The sequence below is a fragment of the Micropterus salmoides genome, unplaced genomic scaffold, assembly GCF_014851395.1.
Source record: "Micropterus salmoides isolate LMB-PRFRI ecotype aquatic unplaced genomic scaffold, ASM1485139v1 Ms_hic_scaffold_10, whole genome shotgun sequence".
Lineage (NCBI taxonomy): Eukaryota > Metazoa > Chordata > Actinopteri > Centrarchiformes > Centrarchidae > Micropterus > Micropterus salmoides.
This window is the reverse complement of record NW_024040041.1, coordinates 9,197,557-9,212,442: the sequence shown is the minus strand read 5'-3', so window position 1 is coordinate 9,212,442 and position 14,886 is coordinate 9,197,557. Positions and strand designations below refer to the sequence as shown.

The following is a 14,886-nucleotide window of genomic DNA, read 5'->3' as shown; positions in this document are numbered from 1 at the left end:
AATTTGTTCCAGAGGATGCCTGAAGTGCATTTTGTTTTTGTGTCAGACTGAATTGGAAAATATAGACCTGTGGATAATATTGATAAGCGGTTGAGCGGGACTCTTTCATCGGGACTCTTTCATCGGGGCCGCAGTAGCTGGAGGGGAAGTTTCATCTTGTCCAGACAAAAATGGCTTAACATAACATGGGCCGACTCTCTCGATGGGCCATCAGAGGCTGCAGAGGGAGTTTTGGGAGCTCACGCAGGACTCTTCCTGTTCATCATGTATTGAGCAGGACTGTAGAGCTGCGCTGGACTGTAGGTTACAACACTGCTCATCAGGTTACACACACACTCAACTTATAAATAAAGTAAGAAATGTGTGCAGAGGCGTAATCACGGGAAGTGACCGTGCCCCACGCTGCTTCTCTCCTGCCATAATTATTCCATATACTGTATAACAAACGTCTGTATGTCTAATTATCCATCGCTCCAACTGCACACATTCATTTTATGATCAACCAGAAAGTACACTTAATGTCTTCTGTCCATGAGGGGTTTTTCCACTTCCGTCTGCTTTAGTTGCTTACAGCTTTTTACATTTCAACAACAGCCAAATTTAAAGCCATAAAAAGAGAACCAACCCTATAAATAATTTTTAATAGAGACTTGAAGGTTTGTTTCAGTTTAGGCCCTGGGTAGTCTGTTCCCATCCTCCCGCACACCACGGCACCACAAGTTGTGTGTATGTGATCAGCCGCCCCCACGTCTCGCTGCTGTGCGGTCAAAGAGGTTGTCCAGGTAACGTTTTCTTTCATCACCTGTCTGCACTTGTTCTGGGTCAGGACGAGGGGCCACCTGAGGGTTTTGCCTTGAACCATAAAGAAATGCACAGTGTGGTGCCAAACAACTCAACATTAGATTGTAGCTGTAGCAAAATAGTCACTATTTAGAGTCTTTACAGTGTTTCTCCCTGCAGAATGCTAAAAGCCACGGATGAGGTTTCTCTTCCTCATCTGTTCATTTCTTATAATGAAATCACAAGCTAGCACTGACAAAAGAATTATACTCATAAGTAGCCTCAGGTGTGCGTGGGTTTTACGTAACGGGCAATTTTTCAAACTCCTGGTACTTATTCAGCTGCTGCTGCTTCTGATACGTGAACCTCTCATCGTGACATTCCCATTTCAATTAAAAGGAGAAATGAAGCCACTACAGCACGCCTGACTTAGCGGTTAAGATAATGTACTTGCACCATAAACGGGTTGCAGTCATCCAGAGAGATATAGAGAGATTGTCTTTCCGTGCCATCTTCTGCTGTCCTCCTAAATATCAAACCAGGCGATAAATGTGAAAAATTGTCAGTCGCCTTTGTCCTCCAGTTTTCATGCAAATAACACCATCGACAAACCTGACACTTACCACATAATGAGAAGAGGGCGATGAGAGAGTGTGAGCGCAAGAGAGATAAGTGGGAGAATTGAGAGGAAGCATTGTTCGAAAGAGACAAAATGATAAAACAGAGAAAGAGATAAAGAGAGTTGAAATGAAGGAAAGAGAAAGAGGGAATCGGGGAGGAAGAGAGCGATGGGCGCTTCACAGTCCTCTCTTTCTGGAAATAGACACCATTATGGCAGTCGATTGGTCCTGGAGCCTCGGTGAACATGTGATTGCAAAGCCTGGCTGGTCTGCTTCGGTGAGGGGGCTGGTGAGTGGCTGCTTCAGAACATCATGTACAGACACAGGTCCAAACGCATAATCACACACACACACACACACACACACACACACACACACACACACACCACCTTCCACCTCCACAGCAGGCTGCACAGACAGGCAGCATGAATATTTATCAGAGCAGTGTATAATGAGTTCACACATTGGACCAGCAATTCTTTCATATTCTCATGAATCGTACGTTTGACAGCGATTCTGGTATCCAGCTGATTTCTCCGCTCGTCAGTATGCGGCGCGGTGACCTGCACTGTGGCCTGGTCACATCCCCAGGGCAGAAGGGGCTCGCCTTCTTAAAATGCTACCATAGACTGAAAAATGTTTTTTTAAATATTGTCATGTGCCGCCCGCCGTTGGATCAATATCAAATCAAAGACATCTCATCGCTAAAGATTAGTGCTAAGGTTACATTTTTCTGCTGGCTTTCATTCGAACAAAAAACATAAATGTCAGTTCTAAAAATGGATTAGCGAGAGCAAGCCGCTGCTAGTGTTGTTCACAACCTTTCAAACCAAATTCATCAACTGCACACACACACACACACTACTGCCCACAAGCGCACAAACCATTCTCGGCAGTAATACTTCCTGTCCTGTGCGGATTTATTACTGTGAGAGCAGAATATGTTTGTGATTGGAATGGACTGCTGTTCAGTCTCATATATTCAACACAACACTTGAACAAATATGGTGCCTGTTTGTTCGCCTGTAAGACCGGTATTTTGATTGACTGGAAAGCCAATTTTTCCTGATTGTGTATATGTGTGTGTGTGTGTGCAGCTAGTGTTTGTTTGACCACACTGTGACCTGCCGTCTAATAGTCGGTCTGCATTTGACACATGCAGAGATTCGCTGCAAGTTATAATTGTATGATTTATAGCTGACAAAAGAGAGGGGAGCCAATTACAGAGCTGTAATGTCTGCGTCATGCCTCATATCCCCTGCTCTGTCAACTTTCCACTACAGCAATATGAGCCATCTCTGACGTTCATTAATGACTATTACCCTGTTTATTGTCCATTTGGGCCCCCTTAGTACCTGGTTTTGTTTGGTTTGGTTGGGGTGGGTAACTACCTGAAACACTGTATTCGCACCTAATTGGCCGATGCCTCGTTGCGTCTGTACAGTAGCAGAGGCTGAAGCAGTCATAACCAGCAGGTAATAGGGACTGGAGTACTAAAAGAAATGTACTCTCCTTAATCCCACTGTACTGGTAAGAATATTTTGAACGTAGCTTCATATCCTTTAATTAAGAGTATGTTTTACCAGGTCAGTCTTGACAGATTGCTTTGCCGCTATGTGATGAGTACTATATATGGTTTGAAAATTTGCTAGTCACCAACATTCACTCATAAAAATCTTTCGAGATGTGTTAGTAGGAATTTATGTGCGTTTACCACAATGTCCAAATCAGGTCCTAGTTGGCACAAACACAGGGAAACAGTGTGTTTCAGTGTTTCTCATGCAGTGTGTACATGCATCAAAAACTTTATCAATCTTCCGATTACTTGTATTGTTTGAAATGTCAGCAAATAGCAAAGAATTCCTATCACATCAGAGCCCATGGTGACGTCCTAAAGACCCTTAAATCATGGTTTCTTAGTCAGTTTCATAAAATGAGTGATGGGGTCCGACATGACCACATGCTTTTTTTTCTGCTTAGTTGCAGAAATGTGAAGTGATGTACTTCCATGCAATAATCAGAATTTCTCAACATGTGATGATCGTTGGTGGGTTGTTTGCTTATGTTGCCAGGCCACTGTCAATCAAACCTGATCAAACGACACCCACACAGTCCTGATGAAACAGATTAGCGGAGTATTCCAATGTTTAATAAATGCAAATAATGCTCTTAATAAATAATACCTAAGTATACCTTTTCCAAACTTTATCTTAAATTGTGGCTTATTAAGTCATGCATTAAAGAGAAATGCTCATAAAAAATTACAGGGGACACTCAGTTGAGCCGGAAACCGGGAAATATTTACAAGCTGTCAGAAGTTCAAGTCAGAAATGATATAAATGATGATTCGATTCTCAAAATAGTTTGTTTCCTATTGATCAATCTATTGATTAAACAACTATTCATTTAAGATCTTGATAACATGTATACGTCTCATATATTTTAAATAAATCACCTATGATGTACAAAATAAATAAAATATGTTCTGGAAATAAACCGTTCTTCTGCAAATGAAAAAAAGTGTTTTGTGTCCCACTTTTTATTAAATGTAAACACACACTTTTCCATTGTTAAATATGTTTGTGCATGTAAATCCAGCCCCACCCAACATCCAAACAAAAAAGGTTGTAGGAGAAGTAGAAAAGTGTGTGTAGGGATTTGGACCTGAGGGTTTGTGGTCTTGTACAGGCTATCTGCGGTCCACTTGTGTGTAACAGATATGGCTGCTGTGTGCGCTGGTGTGGCTAATGGAGCAAATGGTGGGTGAGACGCGAGGGCTGGCTGACGGGGAAATGGGGTCATTTAGTGTCATAACCTCGCTCGCGTAATCTACAGTTTAATACACGGCTTTTGTGTTTCTTTATGAGACATGCTTTGACTCACTGTGGGACTTTTTAATGGCCTCATCTTTCTGAATGATCATTGGAGTTACACAGTGCGTTGGCTAATATAATCTGTACCCTGGGGTGTGTGAGTGTGTGTGTGTTGTGCCGGTGTGTGTGTGTGCACGGCTGCAGGCTACTGTGTGTAACCAGAAGAGTGAGGGAGATGGCGAGTTTATTGTGAGTATGCGTGAAAGAGAGTGGCTTTTTCCGTGTGTGTGTGCGTGTGTGTATTCACGTGTAAAATGTGTCAGAGGTCTGTGTGCTAATCTATGCGTGAGAGGAATTGCTGTGTAAAAAAGGATTCACAGCAGAGTGAGCGGTACGCCGGACTACACCGCTGCATTTACATGATCAATGTTTATTGCAAAATATGTGTGTGTGTATGTGTGTGTGTGTATCTCTGTGTCCATCAACTGTGTCTGTATGTGTGTAGGCCTATTTTAATTGTTGCCATGGAAACAGAGTGCTGCCAAAGAAGTCCAGATTCAAAGAGGGCATCTCTCTCTCTCTCTGTCTGTCTCTCTCCCTCCTCTCTGTCTTCCTTCCATCCCTCTTTCTTGCCTTTTCTGCCGCTTTCTTTCATCTTTCTTGCGTCTCTCTCTCTCTTGTTCCCTCCCTCCCCATCCCTCCTCCCTTCTCTATCTCCTCTTGCCTCTTAACGTCCCTCCCTCATTCCTACTCTCCCACCTCTCCATCCTTCCTGGAGAGTGGTGTGCAATTGACTATTAACACAGGGACCTGTAATTAGAGCTGACGAACCTCCAGCAATTAGTTTTCCCTAAAGAAGTTGTTCTGTCATCTCTGTGTACATCCCTTTATCCCTCTCTCAATCTCCTACTTGCTTGTTTCTTCCTCTCTGTCATTTCCTGTCTTATTAGCTGTCAGCTTCACAGGGTGGTTATTGTTTTAGTGTTTTTGTTCCTCTTTGTACCTTCCATCTTCCTTGTTAAAGGCAGTCATGTATGAGATATACACACAATACACCACTCAGAATAAGTTTATGAGCAACAACACCCCCACTGTCCTGGGTATCTCTGCCCACAAAACCAAAGTGATCTGAACATCTATTCCCACCGACTGTACACCTACACAGACTATATGCTGAGAAACCCAAGAGGACACATGCCCTCCCACACACAGAGATGTAAACATACAGAGAACACACACATCTTTGTCAGAAAGGTTCTTTTTCATGTCTGCCTTTATCTCCAGCTGTGTTGCTGCTGTCCCACCTTGCTGCTGTCATCTCCTTTCTCCTCTTGTTCTCTTGTCTTCTCTGGATCTTGCTCATTTCCCCTCTCCCCCTTTTATTTTTGACTGGGCTCGCAAGGCCCTTCCTTCCCTCTGCATCCGCATTAATGAAAAGCTCTATTAATAAGCACAGAGAAGAGGGGGTCGGAGAGTGAGAGAGATATGGTCAAGTAGAGCATGGGTGGGAGGTGGAAGTACAGACCGCAAACGGCTTTGAGTGTTAAACTAGGCCAATAGGGGTTGAGGGAGGAGGAGCGGGTATCATATCAAAGCCTTGTGAGTTGCTCCGAGCGCCTCTGCCGTCAATCACGTAATCAATTTCGGCGTCAGTCAGTTTGTCTGCGTCTCGGGTCGGTATGTCACTCATCTCGCTCCAGACAGTTTGTCAGTCAGTCGGACTTGGCGTGGAGCTGAGTTTTCCTCCATCTGCCCTCTCACTCTCGTTTGCATTCCCTGTACGACTTCGCTCTTGCCTACATCCTCTGTTGCTCCCTCCCTCGCTCCCCTGCCGTCCTCCCCTGTCAAGAAGCCAGCATCTCTGGAGGGAAAGTTTATATCCTCCATAATATATAACATAATGCTGCTTCAGAACATTGTACATGAATTATTTATTTGTGTGAGATTATATGTAAACTATATGCAATCCTACCATGTATCTGTGTATGTGTTTATGCCGTATTTATGTGTGACAAGTGTGACCTCTCCTCTCATCTCTCTTTAAAGCCTCGTTTTCCACAAGGTTTCTCTCTCCTTCATTCTCTCCCTTTATTGCCACATTTCTGTGGACTGACATTGATATGCACTGATTCATATGATGCATGTAGCCTCTCGGCAATTCACTTTATTCAATCAATGTCGCATGGTGCTTTATTAACCTCTATCTCCATCTCTCCATCTCCCGCCTCTCTCTTTTTTCCCCTATATTTTCTTTCTTGTTATCTTGCTTTGTCAAATCTCTGCCTGCCCCTCCTTCTTTTTCTTTTCTCTCCGTCTCTTTCTGTTCCACTCCTCCTCTTCCTCTATCACTCCAGGTACTACTCTCCCACTCCACCACCATGCCTGTCTGCGGCTGCCGCAGCCCCACCCCGCCTCATGGCCAAGCCGGGGCCTCCTCCTCCGCCCCCTCTGCCTCCCAGGAGAGGCGAGTCCGACCCCTACATCCACCCCCACCTCCATCTCTCCACCGCAGCACCAGCGGCTCTCTCTGCCTCTCCCTCCTTCTCCTGCTGCTCTGCCTTCTCCACCTTCCCCCGGCCTGCCACTCACGGAGAGAAAAGGGAGGGGGAGGTGGTGGCGGCCACTACATCCCTATCCCCCAGCCCCCTCCCCACCAGATGGCCCTGCCCAACATCCTGCGTGGCCTCAGCATCGCTGTTGTCCTGGTGGGCAACTCCAGCGAGGTGGCGCTGGCTGGGGCTCGGGAGAAGGAGGACTTCCTCCACATGGCGCCCAACGTAGAGGTGCTGACCATGAATGAGACAGACCCTAAAAGCATCATTAAGAGCATCTGTGACCTAATGACTGAGCACTGGCTGCAGGGCGTGGTGTTTGGAGATGACACTGACCAGGAGGCCATCGCCCAAATCCTCGACTTCATTTCAGCCCAGACCCATATCCCTATCCTAGGAGTTCGTGGGGGTTCCTCCATGATCATGGCTGCCAAGGTAGGACACTCAAAGTATTTCTTTTCAAACAGTACAGTTTATGTATAAACAAAAAGTTGTCCCCACTTCCAGTAATTGTACAAGGAAGTATGTGTGGGTGGTTTGAGTGTTAAAATTTGAAGAGGGGCTCACCTGTAATAACAGTGAATGGAAAGTGCTGATAAATGCAGTATCCTGCACTTAGCTGTGACCGCTGCTCCTACATAAAATGTTTAATTTGATGGTTGTCACAAAAAACACCAACTGTCAAAATTATGTCTAACCACACTTACGACAACTCCACTTAAATTTTGTTATTGGAAGTTCAGCAAAGACAGCAGATCTACTTGTTAAGCTACTGTTATGCTACTTTCCTGTGCTGCATAAGATGGTGTTTGGTTCGTGTAAGGCCCGTCTATGAGCTTAAATCTCTGCTAGATGGCACTCTGCTGTCAATCATAGCTGTACTTCTGTCACTCCTGCCACGGGTAGATTTTATCACCATACAGCGCTTCTTTTCCATCAACAAAAGATGGATAGAGCTTAAACTCCTGTAGAGGTTTTGCCGTGTCTTTTTCTAAATGGTATCAGTGTTTTGGCATGTCTGCCGTATACACTACTGCATTGTCCTCTTAATATCAAGTTTGCCTAAAACAGTGATGCCATTTTGACTGATTTGGCTGCAACGGAGGAGTTCTCGTCTCATCCCTATAGCGCCATACTGCATAGTATTAACTCTGGGTGCAGACAGACAGACAGACAGGCCGGGTAAGCTGGGGTGTCTGACTTGAAAGACAAACTGCCAACAGTTCTGATGCCAGTTACAGGATCAGCTGGAGATTGCACCACAACAGAGAGCTAGATCTCTGCCTATTTACTAGGCCTTGCCTAATGGGATAAAGCAATCTGCTGCTGCTTTATCTGTGTCCGCCTGGGATCTAGGCTTGGACCCCATTCTACAAAATCAGCTCATTCATTTGGTACTTTGTGCATAAATCCAGCTGTATTAAATAATAACCAGTTAAAGGAAATATTAATTTAATGTGTCTTCCATGTGTTGAAAGTGAAACCTTTATTAGAACACTGACATATGCTTCTGCTGTCAAGAAATCGCTTGACGCTGTTTAATTTGGGGCCTCATAGAGCCCAGTCTTATCTCAGTCATCCTTGTCTCCACGCCATCGTCCTCCAGTTTGTCTGCTGACCCTCTGGTGTCAGCAGGTCGTTGTACCAGCAGAGACATGAGTCGCAGTGACATGGCAAGGCCAGCGGCCACCACAGAAGCTCTTATCTCTGTTCCTTCTCATTAGAGCGCTAAGGAGAGAAATGGCAGAGAACAGTCCACTCCCATTTAAAACTTCGCCCTTCCAAGCGCACATACAAAAACTGCTATACAAAATGCACATTTTCTGACAGCGCAGTGCTCATACACAAACACACCTTATGTACTTTCTTAAATATCTAAATATTTGCCCCTGAGCTGTGGCCACATGTGTCTTTAGTGGAGTTGGGGGTTAAAGCCGCTCTGCTACCCCTGACTTTAAGCCTTTTGCGCTCCGGCACCTCTAAAGTGTGCTCCGTCACTGCACTGCCCTTCTACACAAATAAAATCCAAGATTTCATCCAACCTAATAGGGTAAGTCTAATGGATTTCCTTATTTACTATTTGATTTGGCTAATATTAGTTTCTGTTCGCCCTTTAAAACGATGTGCAGGTACACCATGCGTTTTAAATAATTAATTATTTTCGGCAGGTGGAACATTTCAAGTGCTCCAGCACCTAATAATTTACAAATTAAGCACTGCCTAAAAGCATATAAATCTTTTAAGATAGATAGATAGATCTAGATGGATGTGGGAAGAGGAGGGAAGTAGTGGAGGGAGGGGTAGTTAAGGAATGCATGGGCCTGTGTGTGTGTGTGTGTGTGTGTGTGTGTGTGTGTGTGTGTGTGTGTGTGTGTGTGTGTGTGTGTGTGTGCGTGCAGAGACAGTAGCATTCATTAAGCACACGTGCCCTAAGTGCACCAGGCAGCGGGAAAGAGCAGTGTTTTGTGGCAGAGGTTTAAATGGATTTCCCCGGCCACAAGCCAGAGTCTGCCTCTCCTGAGAGCTTCCTCCTGGCTGCACCAGGGCCCAGGAGAGCGAGGACCGGCGCTGAGGCTCAGTCTCCAAACGGATTTGTGTCTGCCTAATGGGCTGAGACAATGGAGGGGCGAAAATACGATAGAGAGGGATCAGAGGGAGGGAGAGAGCGAAAGAGAGAGAGAGACATGGGGAAAGTGGAGAAATTGAGATAGTGAGGATGAGATTGGGTGGAAGAAATTTCTACTTTGAGTGAAAGCGGGTAGGGGAAGAGAGGCGGGAATTGTTTGAGGGCTTTTTAAGCCATCAGGTGGGGTTCAGAGGGGGCTGCCTGTAGAGGTGATGGACAGATGAGAGAAGAGAACAAGGCCTAAGTCAACAGCAGAAGAGGAGACCGAGTTTTACACCATTCAGACTGGGAGGAAAGGGGTGGGGTGTCAGAGAGGCAGAGAGAGGTAAGAGAGAGATGTGGAGGGAAAGAGAAAACCTTTACACTTTCTCCCGTATGGACAGCAAAGATGGCGAGAAAGCAATAGAGAGTAATTGTGGAAGATAGAAAGAAAGGTCGACTTATAGAGCTTAAGAAAAATTGGGCTGTGTTATGTGTTTTTTTTGACAAAGATTGGAAAATAGGGATTGCAATATGAGGTGTTTATCTTATGGCCTCGCTCTGTCACACACACAAATACACACACAAATATGTGCACCGTCAAAACGGAAGGCCAAATGCTGCTATTACAGTTAGCAAGACAACCCCTCCTTTTTCATTACACATCCAGGGAAGGATGATAACAGGCCATGACAGAGAAGTCGGAGAATACTGCATTTAGATTTTTAGTGTGGGGCGAATAGGAAAAGAATTTGGAGGAACGGTAAAAGATAAAATGTCCCCTCTGGAGTGGACTACTGCAATGCTGAGTGAAGAGTCAGGTTGAATCACATTTTTCTGCCCACATGTGCATCTGCAAGGAGTGTTACTTGGTGTTTATGTTGATGATGAACACACAGCTAAGGACATTGTTATGTGCCAGTGGGAGATACAGTTCCCCATTCTGTCCACCATTATACCCAAAACTAAGTACTGCAACACAGCTGTCTCTCAATCAGCCTTACGACCGTGAGTCTTCTGGCATTTGTAACAAGAACAAAACTGGAGTTTTTAGAAGAATTACTCTTGGGGATGGAACAAAACCTCAGCAGTAAGCTCAGTGATAAAAAGCGGGACTACATCTGCCACAGTGGCTGCCTCTGTACATACGGCTTGCCAGAGGGAAGTGGCTGTGCACCCTCTGTAGTTACTGCCAGTGCAGAGAAAAAGTGAACTTGTGTGTGAGCTTGAAAGTAAGAGAGTTAAATAGATGAAGGGATGGAAAGAGGAAGCCAGGCGGCTCCAGTATTAACAAGGAATGAAGAAGAAGGCGGAGGATGAGGGGAAAGGAGAGAGACGGATGGAGGCAAAGGGCACTCGCATCTATATCAATGAATAAGATCAGTGAGGGAGGGTTGGGCGGTAAATAAGAAGATGAGTGCACTGAGTGCATGGCTGCACGAGAGAAGGAGAGAGACGGAGAGAGGGGGAGGCAGAGTGACATAGAGTGTGTGTTTTGTAGGGAGTGTAGCAGCAGGTGTATCACCATACCTCCAACGTAGCCAATGTTACATGAAAAAGAGAAGCTTCTCTTTGCAACTTTAATGGAGGAGGAATGAAGGAGGTGAGAAAGATGGATTGAGCGCAGCTGCACCCACATCTGGGAAAGACAGGAAAAGATAAAGGAGGAGGAGGAGATGGCGAAGAGAGAGGGAAGGCATCCAACAGTTTAAGGGTGTGTGTGTGTGTGTGCGTGTTGTTACCTGGCCAACATTGCTGTGCTTGCCAGTTTTTGGCTGTAGTGGTTTCCAGCACCACTCCTCGTGTTGTCCCTCTACAGTGTCTGTTGGACTGCTGTAATCAGTATGATCTAAAGCTTTGGCTAATGCACATATTATCAAGACATGGTAAGCCATTTTCCTCAGAAGGTATGGCTTTGTAGTGGTACAAATAGCTGTAGTTGTCGCTGATCACCCCAGGGCCACTACATAATACGAAAAGCGAGCTAATCTGTAACATGGAGGCTGCTGGTGCTGTAGATTAGGAGAGAGATAGCATCCTGCTTGTGCATAGGATTTAAATGTAAGATCGTCAGCAATTAATGAAAAAACTGAACAGCAGCCAACCCTGGTGACCTGAGGGGAAACTGTAATATAATATGAATAATATTTGCACACATGCAAACATGTGCGGGCAAACACACATAAACAGCACAGGCATGCTCACGCCCACACACATGTGTTTTCAGAAATATATGGTAATACATGTGTTACAAGGTCGATTAATGCATGAATATTAAATAGATAATGGAAGAAATGCTAAACTAGATCCACATCATCATCACAGACACACAAACATGCACTCACAGGCGTTCCCACACACAAACAAATCTGTTCCCTGCCATCTTTTGTATAACAGGCAGCTTTCTCCAGGAGCACAACAGCAGGAAGTGATCAATTAACTTTTGTCCAAATAATTCAGGCTTTTCATCGTTTCAAATACGGTCGTTTGCCTGTGGGTGTCCAAGCCTTTTGTAAGGAGAGAGAGAGCAATTTTGTGTCTGAGCACAACTGTCTTTGTGTGTGCGTGTGTGTGTTTTTGTGTGTGCACGTATGTACATGTGTGCTAATTCTTCTGAGGAAACAGGCTTGATGATAGTGTGGAATTGGTGTTGAACTGTGTCCAGGGATAATTGTTGTGGGGGGTGTGTGTGTGTGTGTGAAGTGAGCAGGTTGAACCATTTAATCACAGCACAGGGTTGAATTCAAAGGAGCAATTAACGTCCAAACCTCATTTTCCAAAGAAACATGTTTGCTTTGTCCTCTGTGTTTATGTTTACCCTACGTTTAGGGGGGGAATAGTGCTTTTTAATTTTTGATCACAATCCACATGTTTTGGTGTTATTTCAAGTTTTAGACACACTCACCACATCCTTTAGGGGTTTTTTTCTAGTGAGTTGAACATAAATTTATATTCCCAATTAATGTCATACAATAACACCTATTCTTGTAGTAATCACTGAGGTCCTGTACTCTATTAATGTAATGTGCTGTTCGGCTTGGCAGCACCGCGTCCTTGCTAAAACATAGACGCAATTAGGATCATTTGTAAACAATAGGAGAATTAAAAGCGAGTGTTCCTGTGCCTGACGTCTCTTTCAGTGTTCCTCTTTGTTTTCTCTCTTCCCTTTTTTCCTGTCTGTCTCTCTCTGTTCCTGTCTCTTTCACATCTCTCTCTTGCCCAATTGTTTAGTTCATTCATGGATTTTGTTGTGTCCAGTAAAGCACAGTGAACCCCTTGTAACAGCTTTCTGATCTATCCTTTCATCCTGGATATGTTCTCTCTCCTTTTTTTGCTGCTCCGTTTGTCCAGTTTTATTCCCGGGTGTTAGTTGTGTTTTTGTTTGTTGTTGTTTGTGTGTCTGTAGCACTTTCTCCTAAGGCTATTTTGGATTGCAAAAACTTCACCTGGAAATATCCTTATCTGAATATATCATGAAATTAGATCTTGTTTCTTTTACCACCACACAAATAAAAGCGTTTAACACATTTAAAAAAAGCTAAAAATAAATTGACAAATTTGAAAATGTAACTGTTTGTCATTTTTTCCCAGCAGTTTTTTAAATATATGAAAATGCAGTAGCTCATGTTTGCTGTGGTGATGACGCATTTTAATTTGCAGTACTCCTTAAGGTCCTCATTGATTTAGCAATGCCTGTGGTTACTGGTGGCAACAGTAGTGTGGCTTAAGGTCCCAGAAGTCTGGGGACAGCACTTCTTAAGCAGCTACTTTGTCAGAATTAGAAGCAGCTGGCGTATCTTTAAAGTTTACAGTGCAGCCAAACAAACTTAACAGTAATGTAATACAGATCTGATAAGTTGTGAAGAGAGTGAACAGAAAAGAGTCTGTTAACAATTAGACAAAACTTTGCTCGACTATATGTGCATGCAGAGTTTACTGTGAATCCCTTGTGCATGTAAAGTCAAATTTAATCCAGCAAGGGAATGGCGGACTCCACCGCTAACAATTAAGACTACTATACTGAGAGGTAATTACAGAATGTAAAAAATGTAACAAACGTAGGTTCCGAGATATATCCACATCTATAGAAAGATATTCAAAACATGTGAACTAGGTTTCTGGATTGGTAATGCCTGGTTTCTTATGATGGAAATGTCCCACAACTAGTCTCTTCTTACCTTGTCATTGTCCTGATTTAGAAAATTGTGACAACCCACTGTGTGTGTTCCCCTTTTCTGGGAAAGAAAGATCGAGAGGGAGAGAGAGAGAGCGGGAGAGGAAGGGAAAGAGGATGATAGGACGTGCAAGTGAAAAATATTGAGAGTCCTAAATTTATGTGTCCTATTTTCCAACCCCGTTGGTCTCACTTTACTCCGGCCATTTAGAATGTGGCCATTTTTAAACTCACCCCATAACTTTTTTTTTATACCACACTCTCCCTGAACTGCTTCACTTTCACTCATTCCATCTCATATTCTGTTTCTTTCTTTTCCTGTATTACTTTACCTTATAGACAGATTGTTCCCATTCACTGAATTAATGTTTAGACATCTGCTTTTACAAGAGACTGATATTACAGAAACAAAACAAATTACCCTTACTTCTTCTGCTATTCCCTATATCCTCCTGCCCCCTTTTTAATGTTGCATTTGCATGTTTTCAATGTGTCTTTTATTTGCCCTGTTTCTTCTTACTTATTTTTCTATCTTTATGAGTGTGGCTGTCTGGTGAGGTGTAGTTCATACTGTGGCAGCTTACAGGAGGCAGACAGACATATTTACACCAGATGTCCAGGTGTGAATCCACCCTGCTCTGGCACCCACTCTCTCCCATACCTCTCTGTTTCTCCCCATGCTCAGATTACAGTAGAAGCCAGTAGAATAGAATAAAATTTGCCTGGCGTGCACACAAAACTACAACAACAGTCCCTCCATACCCCGCCATGTATCCAAAAGTATTCTTTAAAAACATTTTTTTTGGTTCAGGTGCTGTCTCACTCCCTCCCCTACCTTTTTTTTACCTCCGGCTTGGCCTCTTTTTGTTCATTCTCACTCTCTGTCCCCTTGGTGCGGGACTAGCCACACCTTTCCCTCCATCCCAGCCCTCCACTCACATCCCTCTGGACAGGCCCTTCCACCCCCACAACACCCCACCCCCCTCCTCTTACTACAGTTCCACTAGCACGTGCCTCATCTTCCCTCCCTCCTCCTTTACCTCTCTTCCATCTAGATGCAACTTCCTTTTCCCACTTCTCCTTACACCACCACCGCCATGAACTACAAGCAACTCCTCCCCCTTTTCCTCCCTTTCTCTGACATCCACCCTCCCCTCTTATGCCCTCGTGGACCTTACAACAGACCTTTGCTGGGACCCTTATTAGCTTTATCTCCACTTGACCCCGCCCTGATTTGAGGTGGAGAGGGAATGGAACTCTATCTATTTTCATAGGCTGTGCTTTTCTACAAGGCATACACATTATATACAAAGAGGAGAAGAGAGGAGAGGAGCGTGGAAAA

The 14,886-nt window shown here is 44.2% G+C and overlaps 1 protein-coding gene across 1 annotated transcript in view; it reads left to right on the top strand.

Annotated features, from left to right (window-relative positions):
• LOC119884188 (glutamate receptor ionotropic, NMDA 2B) overlaps nt 1-14,886 on the top strand; it is a 125,010-nt gene that overhangs the window by 25,598 nt on the left and 84,526 nt on the right. The window contains 1 exon segment of the mRNA XM_038694654.1: nt 6,568-7,200. Coding sequence (XP_038550582.1) covers nt 6,568-7,200 — 633 coding nt within the window.